The sequence below is a fragment of the Alternaria ethzedia genome, assembly GCF_023757985.1.
Source record: "Alternaria ethzedia strain BMP 0044 chromosome Unknown scaffold_4, whole genome shotgun sequence".
Taxonomy (NCBI): domain Eukaryota; kingdom Fungi; phylum Ascomycota; class Dothideomycetes; order Pleosporales; family Pleosporaceae; genus Alternaria; species Alternaria ethzedia.
Genome location: NW_026056197.1, coordinates 1472497 through 1491878, shown reverse-complemented (window position 1 = coordinate 1491878; position 19382 = coordinate 1472497). Strand labels below are relative to the sequence as shown.

General features: G+C 51.3%; 5 protein-coding genes across 5 annotated transcripts; 4 read left to right on the top strand and 1 right to left on the bottom strand.

Annotated features, from left to right (window-relative positions):
- Positions 1-728: 728 nt before the first annotated feature.
- Positions 729-2972, top strand: J4E87_002633 (uncharacterized protein; the record flags this gene model as incomplete). Its single annotated transcript, XM_049374269.1, has 1 exon — positions 729-2972. The coding sequence occupies one exon, from the start codon at positions 729-731 to the stop codon at positions 2970-2972; it is 2244 nt and encodes a 747-aa protein (XP_049236409.1).
- A 138-nt stretch (positions 2973-3110) lies between these two features.
- Positions 3111-5367, top strand: TUB1_1 (alpha-tubulin; the record flags this gene model as incomplete). The annotated part of the gene is made up of 8 exons (XM_049374268.1): positions 3111-3119; positions 3250-3345; positions 3754-3812; positions 3875-4113; positions 4167-4238; positions 4288-4791; positions 4845-5037; positions 5091-5367. 8 exons carry the CDS (start codon positions 3111-3113, stop codon positions 5365-5367), a joined length of 1449 nt encoding a protein of 482 aa, XP_049236408.1.
- A 520-nt stretch (positions 5368-5887) lies between these two features.
- On the bottom strand, positions 5888-8900 carry J4E87_002631 (uncharacterized protein; the record flags this gene model as incomplete). The annotated part of the gene is made up of 2 exons (XM_049374267.1): positions 5888-8188; positions 8238-8900. 2 exons carry the CDS (start codon positions 8898-8900, stop codon positions 5888-5890), a joined length of 2964 nt encoding a protein of 987 aa, XP_049236407.1.
- A 3506-nt stretch (positions 8901-12406) lies between these two features.
- Positions 12407-13913, top strand: J4E87_002630 (uncharacterized protein; the record flags this gene model as incomplete). Its single annotated transcript, XM_049374266.1, has 5 exons — positions 12407-12616; positions 12666-12811; positions 12874-13001; positions 13049-13696; positions 13750-13913. The coding sequence occupies 5 exons, from the start codon at positions 12407-12409 to the stop codon at positions 13911-13913; spliced, it is 1296 nt and encodes a 431-aa protein (XP_049236406.1).
- Positions 13914-17721: 3808 nt separating this feature from the next.
- Positions 17722-18976, top strand: J4E87_002629 (uncharacterized protein; the record flags this gene model as incomplete). The annotated part of the gene is made up of 5 exons (XM_049374265.1): positions 17722-17898; positions 17950-18054; positions 18109-18333; positions 18384-18526; positions 18577-18976. 5 exons carry the CDS (start codon positions 17722-17724, stop codon positions 18974-18976), a joined length of 1050 nt encoding a protein of 349 aa, XP_049236405.1.
- Positions 18977-19382: the final 406 nt, after the last annotated feature.

Genomic DNA, 19382 nt, shown 5'->3' with positions numbered 1-19382 from the left:
CAGGAATCCCACGAGCATGCACGACTCAGAATTACATGTTGGCTTGTGTTGTTCGAGTCTGTAGCCCAGTAGTCCAAGTTGAACGTTCACACTGAGATTCAACAAGGCTTCAATGGGCCGCAAGTGGCCTGTCGTACATCACACGTCACACGTCGACCACAGCATGTGCATTTCTTCGACAAGCAGTGTACCTGCCACATCAAGTCTAGATACCGTTCTACTGATACCTTTCGACGTAAATGAGATTCAGTCTCGCTATCTCTCAAAAATGGTTGACGTTGGAATTCGCGATTCCGGAGTCAAGTCCGCAGCCTCTTCACATGTTAATAAATAGTGCCTGCGACATGCAAACCATTGCCACAAAACCGCAAACCCTGCTTGCATCACCCGCTATGGGGTTTCTAAATGTGGTCGTTGAGATGCATCCTTCTGCAGCATGATCGCTGATTTGCCGTTTCCTCATCCATTCCTGACGTAATGCTCTTGCCAAACAAGGCGCGGACAGCCACCGCGTCAAAACTGCGATTGACAAAAAAGCCGCAACATGTCTCTCAACCGCGCTCCAGCATCTCACAGCCCTTTTGCGCGTACAGAGGACTGCGATCCGCCCACTCGGGATTACAACACTGAAGAAGGGACTAATTTGCCGGCATCCGTACCTATGCTCCACGCGACCCTGGACGCTCCACACCACCGTCGCCGAACCACAGGGCTTTCCCCAGATCAATATGCCGAAGGCCTCTATTACAGCCGCCAAACACCGTGTTGAAGAGCAGTTCAACCATCATGAAGAAAAGAGAAAGTCCAAGACACAGGCTGCAGTCGATTTCGCACACCAGGCTAAGCGTCTCGGACAATACACACCAGAGCAAGAGAATGAGGGCACAGGTTCCACACAGGCGGTTGAAGCACGGTTCATAACTCCGCAAGATCCTGTCATCGAAACTGCCGACGGCCATCGACTACCTGCTGTTCCTCTGGAAGAAGCGACCAAGCTCAACGAATTGCGAGACATTATTGACGACCGTGATCCTACTAAGAAAGAATCCTTCTCACCACGGCTGCGCGAAGCAAAAGATGGGACAGTACACGGCATACCTCCGAAAGAAGCAGAGATGAATGGCGAGGGGAAGTCGGATGTCCCATTAGGTGATTCGAAAGCGCCTTCGAAGACAAATCCTCTGTTTCCGCCTCTGCCTATGTACGGACCGCCAACACTTCTGAGGAAATGTCAGTGCTGGTTCTTCCGAGTCTCGTCCGGCATCTTGTCATTCTTGTTCCTTCTCGTCATAGTCTTAGGTGCAGGCTTTACGTCCCTTCCTGGCATGTGCAAACATCTATTCCTACTGCTCACTTTCCGCGACGCTGAGAAGCGAAGGCCTTTCTACGAAGAGGAGACCAAGCGAAAGCAAGCAAGAAGAGAAGCAGAAAGAGCGTGGAAGAAGCGAGACACAATGCCGTCAGCTAAAAATCTGGAGAATGGAGAAGATAGTGGAACAACAGATGAGTTTGAGCCGTTAGAAGGCGGTCCCGATCCTCTGGTTTGCGATGTGCGCCACTATGCACGAAGAGTGGGATTGGACTGCGAGATCTTTGACGTCCAGACAGAAGACGGTTTCATCATCGAACTCTGGCATCTTTACAATCCTCGTGACTACAAGCGCACGAATGACGGCCAGCGTTCCCCGCATTCGCCAGAGCTTTTCCCTGAAGATCGCACGGGTGTTGCTGGGTCGCAATATGAAGAAGGTGAAAAGAAGTACCCAGTCCTTATGATCCATGGCCTTTTGCAGTCCGCAGGCGCTTACTGCACGAACGATGACGACAGTCTCGCTTTCTTCCTCGCAAAGTCTGGCTACGATGTCTGGCTTGGCAACAACAGATGCGGTTTCAAACCTCGCCATACCACTTTGCAATACGGAGACCCGCGCATGTGGGCTTGGAACATTCGTCAGATGGGTGTCATGGACTTGCCTGCCCTTATCTCTCGCGCACTTTCGGAGACTGGATTCGAAAAGCTGGGTCTCATTGCGCACAGCCAGGGAACCACACAAACCCTTGTCGCATTGGCAAAAGAACAGCGACCAGAGATTGGCGAAAAGATATCTGTGTTCTGCGCTCTGGCACCTGCCGCCTACGCTGGTCCCTTGATCGGAAAAGCCCAGTTCAAGTTCATGCAAGTCATCAGTCCAAACATGTTCCGGACAGTTTTCGGCATCCACGCCTTCATTCCATTCATGATGGTTATGCATGGTCTCCTTCCCGGAAAGTTCTACGGCTCCATGGGTTATCGTGTCTTCGCCTTTCTGTTTAACTGGACGGACGACCGCTGGGAACGTGATCTGAGAAATCGCATGTTTCAATTCTCCCCCGTCTATGTCAGTGCAGAGAGTATGAGATGGTGGCTCGGGCGGGAATGTTTCGCGAAGCAGAAATGCATCTTGGCCACACGAGACGAGAAGATCATGGAAGATAAGGAAGACGAGGAGATCGAGCAGACGAAAACTAAGACCAGAAGTCCGCCACATGACTCCGACGATGAGCATCAGAAGGACAGGAGAGAAGCTGAGCGCTACGCGTGGTACGGTCCGCAAACTCCTCCTTTTGCATTATGGGTCTGTGGCTCCGACGACCTAGTAGATGGTCGTCGTCTTCTACGCCGCTTCGAACACGGTCGAGAGCCACATGTCGATGTCGTACACTCCAAGGTCATCGAGGGGTACGAGCATCTTGACGTTATCTGGGCTATGGACGCTATCGACAAGGTCGGCAAAGAGGTCAGAGAGGTAATTTGGAAGACGGCGTCTGCAGATGCCCGTAAGCTGTGTAGGACGCCAAGGGGATGCGAGGACGTTCACGAGTTCTACAGCAAGAGCGGCGCTAGGGAGAGTGCGACACGAGAGATTGATGCTTCAGCGGGTGAGTGGAGCGCGAAGGGTGAGGAAGCTGTGGCCGATGGGCCTGGAGAGTAATGCTGAGAAGCAAGGAGCTTTGTCGTACCCACTCCAGAAGACTTCTACAGCATACGAGACAAGCGCGAACACACAAAGAAGCATATAGGAGGCGTTTTTGGTTTCCTTCCGCACATGAGATATCCCCCTAGACTAGGAATGGAAATGGTTCGCATTATCATCCAGCTTGGCGCACGAGGCTTACGCTCAAATCGTTAGGATCGGCATCTTTATACTTCACTAATATACCAGCTGTTAGCTTCACACCGTAGATTGACAGCTGTAAAGTCCTCCAAAGCGCAGTTTCATCGGCTCATCACACCGCAAGAAGAGGGATCCCTGGCAAAAGGCGGTCTCCCCGCTGTGCCGCATGGGCGCCACGGTTCTGTTGGTTGTAAGTGGCAAGGCGCCTTTGTCGCGACGGTCGCGTAAACAAAACCGTGCGGCCCCTGCAGCGACCCCACCAAGCTAGTCCAACGCGGCGCTCCTCACCGCTTGAACCCAGAACACTTCTGCCTCCAGCGTCGACGCCGGAAACTAGAGGTTCCTTCGACAGTCGTCTGTTTGACACAGCAACACCGTAACCATGCGAGGAGAGGTATGTCAACTTGGCTTGTTTCTGGCGGAGGGTTCAATCGCAGTACGCGAAGGGAAGCGGGGGCTTCTTGCGCCGACATGGACGAGACGAAGCTCTACCGTGGCTAAATAGCAAGGAGCAACGAGAGATGAAAGAGCTTGGAGATTGGAACACTCCAAGAAATTGAATGAATCCAGCGCGCGCAATGCTAACACCAAGTTACAGATCTGCCACCTTCACATCGGCCAAGCTGGCACACAGCTGGGCAACAGCGCCTGGGAGCTGTACGTTGTCGCGAACCGCATGCGCCCGAAGCCTACAGTCAAGACTGACACGATACCCCCAGGTACCTCCTCGAACACGGCCTGCTCCCCGATGGTCGTCCCAACCCCGATGCGAAGGAGCTCGGCGAGGGTGGCTCCTACGAGACCTTCTTCACCGAGACCGGCAGCGGCAAATACGTGCCCCGTTCCATCTTCGTCGACTTGGACCCGTCGCCAATTGACGAGATCCGAACTGGAGCTTACCGCCAGCTGTTCCACCCTGAGCTGTTGATCAGCGGCAAGGAGGACGCTGCCAACAACTGTGCGTCTTGGAAGCTGTTGGGAATGCAGATGCAGACATACTGACGGGAGTAGATGCTCGTGGTCACTACACCATCGGCAAGGAGATGGTCGACAGCGTCATTGAGAAGATCCGTCGCGTTGCTGGTAAGCACAATCCCCGACATCGGCTCAATGCGTCTGCTAACAAACACAGACAACTGCTCGTCCCTCCAGGGTTTCCTCATCTTCCACTCTTTCGGTGGTGGTACCGGTTCCGGCTTCGGTGCGCTCCTCCTCGAGCGCCTCTCGACCGACTATGGCAAGAAGTGCAAGCTCGAATTCGCCGTATACCCTGCTCCTCGCGTGTCTACCTCTGTTGTTGAGCCCTACAACGCTGTCCTGTCGACACACAGCACCATTGAGAACTCCGACTGCACCTTCCTTGTTGACAACGAAGCTGTCTACGACATTTGCAGACGCAGCTTGGACATTCCCCGCCCCAACTACGAGCATCTCAACCGCTTGATCGCCCAGGTTGTCAGCTCCATCACCTCCAGCTTGCGCTTCGATGGTGCGCTCAATGTCGATCTGAACGAGTTCCAGACCAACCTTGTGCCATACCCGCGTATCCACTACCCGCTCATCAGTTACGCACCTGTCATCTCAGCCAAGAAGAGCTCCCACGAGAGCTTCAAGGTTTCCGACCTGACCTTCCAGTGTATGTCTTCGTACGGCCTTGCAGTATCTATGATGCTTTGCTAACTCCGATAGGCTTCGAGCCCAACAACCAGATGGTTGTCTGCGACCCGCGCAACGGAAAGTACATGGCTGTCGCACTTCTGTACCGTGGAGACATCGTCCCCCGCGACTGCTCCGCCGCCGCCGGTGCCCTCAAGGCCAAGTCCTCCTTCAACCTGGTTGAGTGGTGTCCCACTGGTTTCAAGCTCGGAATCAACTACACCAAGTACGTCCATTCTAACTTGTGTCACAATGCATCTTTACTAACAGACATCCCAGGCCCATCAGCGTTCCCGGCAGCGAGCTCTCCTCCGTCGACCGCAGCGTCGCCATGTTGTCCAACACCACCGCTATCGCTGAGGCCTGGTCCCGCCTTGACCACAAGTTCGATCTCATGTACTCGAAGCGCGCTTTCGTTCACTGGTATGTGGGTGAGGGTATGGAGGAAGGAGAATTCTCCGAGGCACGTGAGGATCTCGCTGCGCTGGAGAAGGATTACGAGGAGGTTGCTGAGGACTCGCTTGATGCGGAGGACGTTGAGGAGGGCGAGTACTAGGTTTTTAGAGATACGGAAAGGAGGCAAAGGGAATGATGTTGTTTGCAAGGCTTGCTACGACGAGCTGGGGGGATTAGTAGTCTTGGAATGGAGAAACTATGCGCGAATGCATAGTCTTACTTTCAAACGATGGATCTACTCTTGTTGTGATGTGGAAATAATGTCAATGATGGCATGTGGAACCCGTGATCACGAACTTTGGTCGGTTCTGAGAAGTAGCGATGTTGTCGCAATTTACTGGAACTATCTTGATGGTCTCTTTACGATAGAGATTCATAACTGAAGAAAGAATTATTTACAAATTTGCAAATTGAAGGAAAGGAGAGGAGCCCGGCGCACTGCCCTTGGCTATCTTGTCTGTCGACTAGTCTAGTGTAAACGGAGTACTAAAACGCTGAGCGATATCGCTGTACAGACGCGAGAAATAGAAGGAGAGAATGACAGAATGAGACTTTTTTCTCCGACAGCTTCATCTCCGCAGCTGTCTCGACACTTTGAGTAGGAGAGTTAAAGAGCTTCCTTAGTGAAACCTCCTCATCTCAATTCCTTCCGTGCGACTCCTCGCTGGTGGACCGAACGTCCTCTCACTATCCGCCGTACTAGGCGCCAATGCACCCGTACTCCTAGGCACATCCGCACTGCCCACCCTCGTGATAGGCACTTCATCCTCGCCGCCACTGCTCCTCACAGCACGGGGACTAATAAGGCCACTGCGTGGATCAAGCGTGTTCTTCTTCTTAGGCGGGGTGTCGTAACCTGAGCCTTCAGGGATATCAGCCATACCAGCTTCTACGTCGTTGCCAGAGCGGTTGCGACTGAAGAAGCGGTTTCGATGTGTGCGTTCGCGTGTGGTGGACGAGGCATTTGTGCCGACGCGTTGGAGGCCGGTGCTGCGTGCGCTGTCATTGGATTGGCGGTCGGTGTTTCGGTCTTGAGAGCGGGAGGGCGAGGTGACGCGGACGACGGTTGCGCGGGCGCGGGATGCGTTTTCGCGGTCGTCGAGAACGTCGCCGCTGGGGTCGTCTAGGCCCATGGATTTCATTCCGAGCGAGAAGTCGACGCGGCGGCCCATTGCGGAGAGGGTCTCTGGCTTCTTTAGAATGGAGCCGGTACGGGTTGGTCCCGCGCCGGTTCCGGTGGCAGAGTCTGATGTGCCTTCTGCGGGTGCGACGAATGGTTGGTCTTGGGCTTGGTTGCGGATGGTGCCGTTGGGGTGGTCTGGGTTGCCGTTGATGCCGACACCAGGTGTAGCAGGGTTCTGCAGATTCTGCATGTAAACCGGGAAAGACTCCTTCTGACCAGGGTAGCGCATACGGGGGCCTTCGATTTCGCACTCCTGGATTGCCATGGTGAGGGCACAGATGAACTTGTTGCGGCGCTGCAATCTGAGCAGTTCGTTTTGCCAGTTGGACTTGTAGAAGAAGACGACGTTGAGTTCGAGCCAGTGGACTTCTTGGACGGCGCGCAGTTCGGTGAGAATATTGGTCTGGTACTCGCGTTGCTCGGCGGTGACGAATTCGAGGAGCACGTTGCGGAGCTTTTCGATTTGCTCGAGCGTTGTACCGAACTTGATGATGATGGGGATGGCTTCGGCGAGGGCACCAGATCGACGGTGGTTAAGGATGAAGAGCGTGTTGAGGTAGCTGTTGGGCGCTTGAACTACGTGACCTTGCATCTTCTTGAACTCGGTGTAGAAGAGAGCGATTTCCTTGACGAAGTAATCATCACCACGGCCGAGATCTCCGGTGTTACCGTAAATCATGACACGGTCACCGACATCGTAGGGGTGCTTGACGAAGACGAAGATGCACGACTGGAGGAACTCTTGAGCGGTTGCGGAGAAGAGCCAAGATAGAGCCAAAAGGGTCGAACCAGCGGATGTTAGGACACCGGCGGCGGAGGTTGAGATCAGCGAGATGAACACGATGATGGTGATGATCAGCACTATGAACATGAAGACATCGTCGAGCTTGGAGACGACGCTATCGAGATCCTTCAGGGAGGCGGTAATAGACTTGCGTTCACGGCCAATCTCGACGCAGACAGCCTCGAGTTCCTCCATGGAGATATCGCCGTTCATGTCCTTGTCGAACATGGAGAATGCAGCAGTGGCTTCCTCGTCGCTGTCGAAGGCATTGTTGAGATCCTCGGAATGAACAGTCTCGGTCTCAGGTCGCGCAAAGGTACGATACAGACGGCGAGCCAGAACCTGAGCGCCGCTGGTAGTACCAATGAGTTGCAGAACAACCTGGTGAGGATGGCCACTGCCAGTAACCGCACGACCGGTGAAGTCCCCAGCGACCTTTCCAGCGATGTCTCCAAACTTGTTGAAACCGACTTTGATGTTCTTTTGCGCCTCTGTGAGAACCTGACCGGGGGTGCGTGCGCCCGATGGAGCATTGTCGTCGCCCTGCTCGAACTCGGAATCTTCCATGGCGATCTTCTCCTTGGAAAACCTGTACAGCTTGGCCAAACTGCCAATCTGGAACTTGTTCAGCTCAATACGGTCCTGGTAAGTTCGCAGGTGGAAGCTGATGGCGATGAGTTGGATAATGATCTTCTCGATGAAGTTGAGGACGAATCCGACGAAGAGAGCTACAAGGACCTTGTTCATGGTGCCTTCCCAGTCGCGCGTGTTCTTGTCGCCGTTGACGTGGTGGTTCTTCATTGTTGGGAGGAAAGATACTTCAATGGCCAACCACCAGAAGAACAAAGTAGCTGGAAGTTCGAGTTGCTTGCCCATGTCTCTCCACTTCTTGCTGTTGTTCGTAAAGAGGGAAGAGATGAGACCAATAGGCCACGGGAGGAGTTTGGCAAGCACCTGCGATGGATGTTAGTGGTTGTAAAACTAGGAAGACGGAGATACTTACTCTTCCAGCCCACAGTGTCAGCCACACAATCATTAGCCAGATCGAGAACCAGACAAGCTTGACGCCTCCAACGTTCGCATTGGGGAATGCAAATATGCCAACCATCAAAGGAATGAGGATCAAGAGCACCATGGGCGTAATGTACGTAAAGTACCTAACAAGCCATGATGAGTTGTGAACTTTCTTGAAGAACTTGGAGAAGCTTGTAGTCGGGTTTTCGGGTGGCGTATAGCGAGCCGCTTGTTCGTGCAATGGGTTCGTCGCCGCGTCGAAGTCGTCTACGAGGTCCTCACGGCGGGATCGCACGCGCGTCATGGATGGGTTCATCGACGCGTTGCGCCTAAGAGCCTCCTTCTCATCCAGACCCTGCTCAATGGCGAGCACTGCAAGGTCATCGTTGAGCCTGCTCGCCTGCTCACGCGTTTGCGACGGTGACTGTATGCCCTTCATTGCTGGGATATCATGTGCGGTTTCGACGGTAAGGTGGGTGCCAGATCGTGATCTGTTGTGCGGTGGCCGTGCGGCAGTATCTACACGCAATGGCCGCTGATGATCGTCCCCCACAACTGTGCCGTCCTCGTCGGAAGATCGCTGCTGGTGGTGGGACATGTTGCTGTCCATGTCGTATGTCGGCTCTGGCCGCTCATAATTTGGTGTACTCATAGTGGAGAGTCGCGCCCGAACCAAGGCTCGATAGGAAATCCGATCGAAAAGCTACCTTGGGAGAGCGATGAGGTAGCGACTGTGTTTTGATTTTGCGGCGATTTTTTGTAGATAACGCAAAATGCGATTGCTGAAACAATGGTATGCTTTTTTACGCCAAACCAGCAGTCAATGGCTTGCGCTCGCCCTTCCGGTGGTCCAGGGTCAAACGCGAACTGCTGCAACGGGATGACGTCAAGCTCGGTGCCGACGTATCCAGAAAATGTTTTAGCGAGTGACGAAGAAAAATGGCGTGCCCTGTAGTGATTAATGTGCGATGGAGGTGGTGAGAAAAGAGAAGACAACACTGTGGGATGGACAGCAGCGATGTTAGCAAGTGAGATGTGGAGCTCGCCCGGGGTTAAAGGAGCAGGAGCAGCGCTGGGCCAGGGATTATTTTTGGGGACTCCCGATCTGCGATTCCTGAAATTCGACGCCAACCCTTCGACAGTGACTGGCGCATAGAAAAATGGGTCATGGAACCGACGGCGGACGTGTTATGGCCATGGCAAGCACACCGGGTGGGCCGCGTCGCTTTGTCTAGAATCTCTGTTGGGACCGAATCTGGTACACAAAGCTGTAAGGATACGCGTCTGCGCCAACCACAGCTATCGAATATACTAGATCACGTGTCTAAGTAAGCCTTAGCTTTAGTATTTCTTAACTATAAAAATTTAAAAAAATCTTAACTTAATAACTAAAGTATACTATTATAGTTATATACTACTAGTACTTAGAAAAATAGAATAAAACTTTATACTTAATACTATATTATTTCTTCTTTACTTATTTATACTACTTTAAAATAGTAATTTAAACTTAATTAAATACGCTTATATATATATTACTATAAGTACTTAGTACTAATAAATATAAATAATTTATTAACGCTAACTTTTTTAAAAAAAAGTATTCTAACTATACTTTTAAGTATAAGTATACTATTAGCTATACGCGTATTATAAAGCTTTAAGTAATTATTTATTATAAAGTTATAGCTAAGTCTATTTTTACTAATATTTTTACTAACTTTATATTATAGCTTTTTATATATAAAGAGCTTATAGCTTTAAAATAACTTTATATAAAAGTTTTTACTAATAATACTATATTTACTAAAAATAAAATTATTAAAATACTTATATATAAAAGTTAAAGAAGAGTATAAAAATAAGTAAAATATATTTTAGTTCTAGTTTAAAGTAAGTAAAGAAGATAAGTAAATTAAGTAAACTAGTAATTAATAAGCTTATAAGCATGCTCTAACGTCTTCCGCAGCGTGACATTAGGCGAATATACTAGAATAGCCCTTAACCACGCCTGCGGCTATCTATCTCGGTTGAAAATGCCATGACAGCGGCGTCGCATACGCCGTTAGGTCTGCCAGCACAAGCTCTTAGCGACAGCCACCGACGTCACGCAGCATCGCAATGCAGGTCCCGGACGCTTCCTGTGTCGGTCCCTCAAAACTCTGCAAAGTGTGTCTATTTTGAGCGTCTGCACAGTCGATGAAGGTCGCGCGACAGGGCGAAAGCTGGAGAGAGGTGCGGCTCGGCCGCCCAGTCGGTCGTGACGCGTTCTAACTTTCTCAACCGTTGTTCTTTATCGCCTTTCACATGCCTAGGAAGCCTTATCCTTAATTTCCAGGGTCATTGCCGTTATCGCGGAAGGCTGTTTCAAACCGCCCGCGGCGTTCGAGAAAAGCTTGTCGCGTGCCGATCCTAATGCCGCCCCTGCATACCAAGGCTCTCCTTGGATCGCGTCGTGGGGGTCAGGATCGATGCACAACACTGACACCGCCAGAGATCTCGACTCCAGCGTGTCAGCGTCCAGACCCGCTGTATCGCACTGTCTCCATCTTTCTCCCCAGATGTGATCCGACGATGTGCGCAGGATGAGCGTTCCCTGTGCTGCATCAGTTCCAGACATCGGATAAGGCGGCAACTATCTCACACCTCGTCGTTGCACCAATTTAACGACATGGCGGACGGAAAACACTCCACAGCGTCTCCATATTGACGAGTCGTGATTTCAACAGCGGACGTGTCCTCGCAGGAAGAAGTCTAAGCGATACGTCCTCAGCAGTTGTGGTGGAGGAAGGCCGCTCGGCTTGAACAAAGCCCGATTTCCGCCTGTACTAAACGTGGTGGGTCGCTCTGCAGTATGTCATAACCCGTATCCTGTGCGGAAGCGTCTTTGGTAACCTGCCGTGATGTAAGGTAGAACAACTCTTAGTGCACTACGTCAGAGCAGCATTTTTCCAATTGATCCCCGCGGAGCTTTTGTTGCGGTGTCGACTTGGGTGCTTCAAGATTAGTGAACGGATGATGGCTAAGGACCTCACACCAACCCGTGGACCCTTGAAGACATCATCATCAACTAAGGATCAAAGAGGTATGCAATAAACCTTCTCTTAGAACACAGCTATTGTTGTCTCTGCTCCCAATGATGATCGATATACTATATTCGCCATATACGTATTCGACAGCTGTGTACATTGCGAAAGAGCGTGCAAATGAATATGTCCATAAGACAAGTGAACAGTATAAACTATCTACGACATCATGTCTAATGGAAGATCCGATAGGCTTCTCGAGAATTTGATATGCTTGTTCGCTGTCGTGAAAGGAATTGTGGCATTCAACGGTCGAATGCCATGGCTTGCCGAAGCACCGTTGTCCCGTGCAGTATGGGACGATACACTACTACATCAGGCAATATCCGACTTCCATCGATTGTAGCGTCCCTGTCTGTGAAAAGCAAAACTCTCTTAGTAGTCCGGTTCAGGGTGAAATTGGCGAGGGAACCCTCTTCACCCAAAATTCGCAGCAATCAATGGACGTGAGACAACTGCCTATCTGAGCATGCATTCATTTGGTCTGCTTTCTGTTCGAGCAATGAGTGGACAGGCAATGTTTGAAAAGGTGTAAAATATCGCAGTACCGCGGTGAAGTGGATAAGAAGAGCCTGCAGCACAAGAGAAAGCCGAAGGGCGAAATGAAGCTCATGTCCTTCATGCTACATTCTGTAGGAATCTACACCCTAGCGAACCTTCCTGATTGGGCATGAAGTAATTTTGTTTACAAACCTCATGTCTATAATAAATAAATTTAGGGTAGAGAAGGCAGGAGTCCGCTAGATACACTCACTATACTACAGGGAAGTACGAAGGTGAGCATTGAGGAGTGAGGTGAGCGGACTCCATTCACATCTGCTATAATCCACGCTCACAGGTTGTTACCTAATGCAGTAATTGTATGCTGGCAAACCTCATATATCTTGAAGCATGTAGGAGTAGAGACGAAGGAAACGATCAATGTTGTGATGTTGTTTGGAGACTGCTCATCCCGATTAGGCTAAAGTCGCGAGGACATCACGTCATACCAGAACGAGGAAGGCGCGACGCGAGCTCTCAGATGCGCATCTTCCCCGCAAACTCTCTTGACTTTTGCAACCACACAGTCACAATGTTCAGCCTACCGAGAATATCATTGCCTTCTTTTCTTCGCGCCGGCGAAGGCACGCATCTCACCGTCGACCTCCCCTCTGTAGAAATCCACGACATCGAGACCTCGGCAGAGAAGCGACCGCGAACCCTCAAGCATCTACTCAAAGCGAACCACGCCAACTACGCAATCATATACCACAACCTCACTTTTCACAACCATACACCGCACGTATGCTGCTCCTCCTGTAAAGGCTGTAGCTGCTAAGCATGTACCCTAGATCCTGGGATCGGCTTACCTTCTGGGAGGCACCGCAGAGCATCTGAACGAGATCTACGAAAGAGAGGCGGAAGTGCTGGAACCTTGGCATGATGCGCCTGGTGAGATAACAAAGGACGACTGGCGAGAGTTTCTGGGGAAGCGCGAGTAAGTAGCTGCATGATGGTGCGATTCCATAGGATCTGGGTCAGTCGCTGATGGGCAGCCAGATACCAACGCGCATTCATTGATTTCTTCGAGGATCAGCTCGTGAGCAAGAAGTACGATGTTGAGGAGGTTCTTGAGGAGTTCTTGCTCAAGGGCAAAGAACCGCTGATCAACGGCCTCATTTCAGGACGTAAGCTTGCGCTCTTCCAAAGCCCGAATATCGCTAATCCCATGCAGTTGCGCATCCTCTCATTCATCTCGGCTACGCTTACGAGCTCAACTCCACGACCGTTGCGATCGAAGCCCTAGCGATGGGCTCTTGCTTCTACAGTCCGCTCCATAAATACATCGACGATCCAAAATACACGAAGCCCAGCCCTCATGAGGCGACTGGGAACCACACCGGGCTCGTCGATTTGTTGGACAAAGTGCGCAAGGATAAGCGTTTCGATGGACTGTACGATCACCGCAGCGGCGATATCACGAAAGTGCTGGAGGAGCGTGAAGATGCCTTTCTGGAGTACTGGAATGCTTGGGAAATAACCGCCCCGAACGAACAGTTCCAAGCTGCTCAGGAGGTCGGCTTGGGGCTTTTGACTGGAACACCACGACCGGAAAAGGGAAAGTACGACTTCTTCCTCGTACATGTGCTTACAAGCTCTCACGCTATTCGCATCCTTCTCCCGTTGATACCGGCCAAGTTTCATGTCAGTCTTCTACGGCAATGGTGGCTGTTCGCGCTAGCTGTATACATTGCCCAGACGAGGCCAGAGATCGATATGGGTAAAGCGATGACTGGTGACGACAGCCAGAAGAAGACTTGGAAGCATGTTGTGGACAAGGCCTTGAACGGACCACATTCGGCTGATGCGCATTACGTCAAAGGTATGTTACGAGCCTCTTGCCGAACCGCGGTGTTCTTGACTGACATGGCGCAGCATTGCGTGCGTTGAAGGTAGCGGAGGAGACATGGGAAAAGGGTAGTGACAAATCAAACCACTGGCTCAGTGCAGCAGTCAAGTTCGCGGACGAGTTTGAAGGCTGGGGAGGGTTTGGAACAGCAGAAGACGAAGCAAAGATGGGATATCCTGAGAAGCAGTAAGATTTACTATACAAGATGGCAAAGATAATGTATGCGCAGGTCTGGCTAGGTGGAACGTTTTCAACCTGCTTGACAGTGACGCACTCACGTGGTCTGATGTGAAACTGGCACAGAACTGATCATTCACCACTTTCTGCCTTCTGTCTGCTGACTCTATTTCCTGGCGATAGTCACCATCATCACCCATAGCACGCAATACACTCTAGCACCTGACCGCAAGGACTACCTACTTCTCTCCTCGAAAAAAACCGTGAGTACCAGCCTCCGCCATTCAGCTGCATTCAACCATACGATGGACCCAAATCCCCTTACCACCACTCCAGCTCTATGCACTCAATACAAAACTTACTGGCGAGAGTGCGGCCACGAGTACAGCAACGTCGGCGATGTAGTCCCCTGCCAAGCAGCTGCGAACAACCTCCCATGTGCATGCAGGACAAATCTAAGAATTCTGCGCGACACGACTACCTCTCGAGGCGTAGATGGTCATACTAGAGTGCTGAGTGATGGAACTGAAACTGGGTTTTGCAGGCCGTGTAGATTGGAGAATGAGAGAGAGAGGAAAAAGGAGGCGAAAAAGCAGAAGAGGAAGGTGAGCAAGGCAGAGAAGGGTAAGAAGGTGGACGGCGGTAGCAAAGTCAGTGGAATGGGTGGTGAAGGTAGAAGCGGATTCGGAGGTGGGTCTGGAAGGGAGCGGAATGTTAGGGTGGAGACGAAATATGTTAAAGTGGATGGAGGTGGGATTGGGAGTAAAGATGACTGGGAGGTGGGGATGCCGCCGAAGACGATTAAGCAGTACCAAATGGATTTGAAAATGCTCAAAGAGAGCGTTGGGACGGGTACCGGGAAAGCGATGACTTTGTGAGGGGGGTTTAATATGGAGTGGTAGTTTGGTAGCTGGTAGAGAGGTGACTAATGGTTCGATATGTAGGCGTTCTCGTTGGTCAGTCGAGCATGAAACCATGGTCGACGCCTTCGCTTTTTGGATATATTTTCTATTTCAACTCGTAGATAAGACCGCATCACCGCGAGCATCTAACTCTCTTACATCTGAACTTACAACACCACAGTAACATCACCCCAAGACGATATCGCAACACTGCTTTAGAAGATGTCCAACATGTCACTCCAACCACTGTGTCCAACGCGCCCACAAGCAATCCAAGTAGATCTCACCATGACACGAGAGCTCCTCCGCGCCTTATCTCGCGGTGGAAACGGCCATCCTCTCCGCCACGACTCCTTCTACCAGTCGATCTACCTATCTAGCGCGATGGCCTCACAACTTCGTTACGATTGGCCAGTCCTCCAGGCTCGCGCGCTCGCCCCTCTCTTCCTCAGTCTCAAACAGAGATATGAATTACAAGCGAGGCACTATCGAGCTTGGAGGATGTTGGTCACCAATGGCCTTGCAACGGAGGAAGCGGTTTGTCTTCCGATTGATGAGCGCAGTTCGGTTAATAAACCTGCGGTTTGGAGGCTGCTTGACAGACTCTCTGCTTTCCCGAAGTTTGGGGCGGTGGATATATTGGAGGTGGGAGGGTTTAAGTGTCAATGCTGGAACTGCTCTGGTATGGAATTAGCGTTGGAAGAAGAGAGAGGAGATGTGTTCGTGCAGCCAGGGTACTGGTTTGCGGCGGTCGTATCGAGGTCAAATCGCGACATTGAGAGTGTAATGGAGGCACTGAAGACATGGGGTGGGTTTGGAGAGTGGGATGCGGGCCATACATGCTATGTGCCTGATGAGAAGTTGAATGAGGAGCGGGTATATGTTGAGAAGGTCAAGAAAGAGGAAGACAGCCTTGAAAGAGGAAGCATAGGTACACTGTTCGGAGAGGAGATCGAAGAGGCAGAGGACGATGTTGAGAATACCGAAGATATCGATGACTTATCTCCACTACAAACCGAAATCGACAGTGAGGGCGAAAGCTCCACAGGCATCGAAACACCGCCCTCGACAACCGAAGAGCTTGTAGATCCTACACTCACGCTGTCACCCATACGGATACCACCGGATCCCTGCCCAGAACACTGTCCCTCCCGCCGGCGTCGCCTCCGCGATGACATCCGCAATCCGAAATATCCATCGTGTACATACCACTGCCACAGTCCACACGCTCCTTTTGAATTCGAGCCAAGCGGCGAGCAAGTTGGTTTCTGGCTTCCTCATGGACTGCAAGATGAACAGGCACGGAAAGAGTGGGCAGCGGCGACTAACAAGAGAATGAGGGATTTTAGGATGGCATGGAAAAGTCTGTTTGGACATGACCATACAGGTGTAAAGGCTACTATAGGGGTTCAGCGGTGTGCGTGGGATTTCGTTAGAGCGGATTATGGGTATGGTGAGCGGAGGAACTGAAAAGTTGCTTCTGAGGTGGTTTATGTATGTAATGAGTCGTAGAATACGATAATTGAATGTCGCGCAATATGGTTCGGCCTGAGTATGTGTTATCTAGTGTTCAGTCCACTGAAAAACCTATCCAAGGTTGCGTTCTGAACTCCTCGTCTCCGTCAAGACTCTCAACTCAGGCGAGATATTTGCAGCTACCGATCGAAGAATATTGAAATCGTTAACTATCTCGGGTAGAGTGCTAAATGGAGAGACTCCCGAGGTCGATTCGGAGCTCGGTAGCGCGTGGCATAGCCGGCCGCCTGCAGAATTTATCCGCCGGACATGAACGCTGTTGTGTAAATTCACACCCTGCTAGGATGTGCCGATGTCGTGGTTCAAAAACGTCTCCTGGTGTATCGTAGCACTCAATCGTTGCCCCTCGCTGCCCAGGTGTGCTCTAGCTCGATTAGTGTCTTGGCGTCATGTCATCCTCATTTGGGCCGAGTTCGCATCTCCAGTCTCAACTCGCCCTTTGCAACACCAATCTCAACACTTGTATACCATCATCGCCAGCATTACCTAGATATACGCAGACTTTTTACCGGTGGCTCGATCCGTTCTTGTGAAAAGGAGCGTGTCCCTCCGTTCAGCCGCAAGCCAATCAGCCATGTTGCCAGGGTATGGGTGCAGTCGCAATCTCAAGAGGCCTGCTTCGCGAAGTCGAAGACCCTCGCTTTCTGACAGGCGAGCGTCACGCCATCGCGCGACAGGCGAACAGAGGCTTTCGTCCGACTAACCGACAAGGAAGACCTAACACCAATGATGCGGACCGCTCCCGACACTGCTTTAGTCTGGAGATCACATCCCAGCCTCGCCCTTAGACTTGATACTTCCTGCATACCTTGATAAAACCTATTGCGCCCCGAGGCTTTGGGTAATCGCCGTCTAACCTAACTACTGGAGTCGAGCAGCCGTTCACCAAGCGCGCAACTTGAACCACCTCCGGATCAGTCAACTCCTGAGACAACGCCGTACACGTGGCTGTGTTGGTGTGCCCACTTCACACCAGTTGCAGCACACGTTCGCAACTACAACGATAGGCCACATGCTGTGCCCCTCCGAGCTTTCCGCGAAATCGTAAGGTTGCGCGAAAGGTTCCTCGACTGCCTCAGCAGAAACACATGAGGTGTCGAGCGTTCTGTGAGGTAATAAAAAGCTCTTTTAGCCGGCGTGCCAGCCGCTTTATGCTCGACGCGACATTGCCACTATGGTCTCCCAACTGCTATACTTTTGCGCAGCTGCATGTGGCACAGCGCTGTTGTGCTACTCATCACGAGAAGAACCGCACTGGCGGGCCCGTACCTGATACGCTCACCCTGCTTCTTGCTACCCGCGCCGCTCACCCCACATTCCATACAACATGTCCGTTCTCGCAGTAGTCGTCGATCGGCCTCTGCTCAACAGCCTTTCTAGCGTATGTCTAAGACGATGTATCAAGTCATTTTGTCGGACTTGAATTGGACGCCCATCGTTCAAATCATCACTTGGTTCACTCTCGTAACCAGTCTGCTGGCGTTCTTGACGCATGCCGGCATCAAGTTCTACGTGTTTCGGACGTTGACGATCGAGTCATGGCTGGTACTTGCAGCCTTGGTAAGTTGCGCATCAACATACTCAGCAACATTTGCTAATAAAGATTGCCAGATATTTTGCGTCGCACAATCTGTCGCCGTATTGCTGCAAGCACACTACGGTTTCGGGAAACCGATCGCGACTTTGAGTGGATATCAGATTGAGTCGAATCTCAAAGTAACCTCCTACCTCCGCTTGAGTGCCTGATCCGGAGCGCTGATATGAGCGAAGAGCGAATATGCCGCAATGATACTCTTCATTGTCTCCCTCGGCTTCTCGAAGCTTGCTGTCGTAGCATTCGTCCACCATCTGACTCCATCCGAACTCCACCGCAGAATCAATTTCGGCGTCTTGGCTCTTATAATCTTGTGGCTGGCTTGTTCTGTGTTTGTCGCAGCATTCGAGTGCCGGCTGCCACGACCATGGGACAGAACACTGGATCGATGCATCGACCGTGTCAGTAATCAACGCAGATGCGTAGTCGGCTTCTGGCTGACGTTGGACAGTTGACCTGGTGGAATACCGTCTCGTGCTTCAACATAATGACAGAGCTCGCGATCGTGGCCTTGGAATTGGGCATAACAGCGCAACTTCACATGCGACGGCAACGGAAGGCAGCGGTCATGGCTTTGTTTTCATGTCGGTTACTGTGAGTACGAAGCCCTACACGCATCTCAAATACTGACAAGCTGCACATAGAGTCCTTGTCGCTGCTGCGGTTCAACTTAGCTTCTTCAATCGCGACAGCACCAATTCCGCTTTGAAAGACGATTTGACACTCGGTTACTGGCGCTCGTCTATCTGCAACCAGATTGTGCAATGCTTTGCTATCGTCACCACATGTCTTCCGTATACCAAGCTTTTCATGGAGGGTTTTGAGTCGGGACTTATGCGATTGGACGATCTGCGCCGTCGAGGAGAGCAAACCTCCAAAGACGACAGCAAAGGATACCAACTCATGGACATATCGCGATCGGGACGCTCCGAAAATTCCAGACCCTCATACAGCGGGCCGGATAGGAGCATCCAAGTATCGAAGAGTTGGGCAGTGCAAGTAGAACCAGTAGCCCGCATGCCGGCTACAACAATACTGCAGTAAATCTATCTCTATAGTATGTAACACAGTCCAGAAAGCACAAACCAACACATGCAAAAATTGGCGCGGCATTTCAGAAACGCACACCCTTGCTGTACCCTCGTTTTGCAGTGCAGGTGGCACGGCACGCAGCATATGCGCCTAGGTTTCTTCCAGCAGGTCTTCCGGATTGAGACAACTGGTGCTACGATCCTATTGGTGAACAGGCTATAGGTCAACGGTCAGGATCATTACGAGGATCATCTCGGCTACAATGTTGTGCATAAGCGGCCCTAGTTCTTCATCTATGCGGCTACTTGGTTCTAACGGCAACTCGGTTCTTTCTCTTTATCCTTCTGCTTGTTCCCTCTCCCATCTCCTCCATCATCGGTCGTCTCACGAGTTCCGCTTTTATTGCTGTATCGACTTT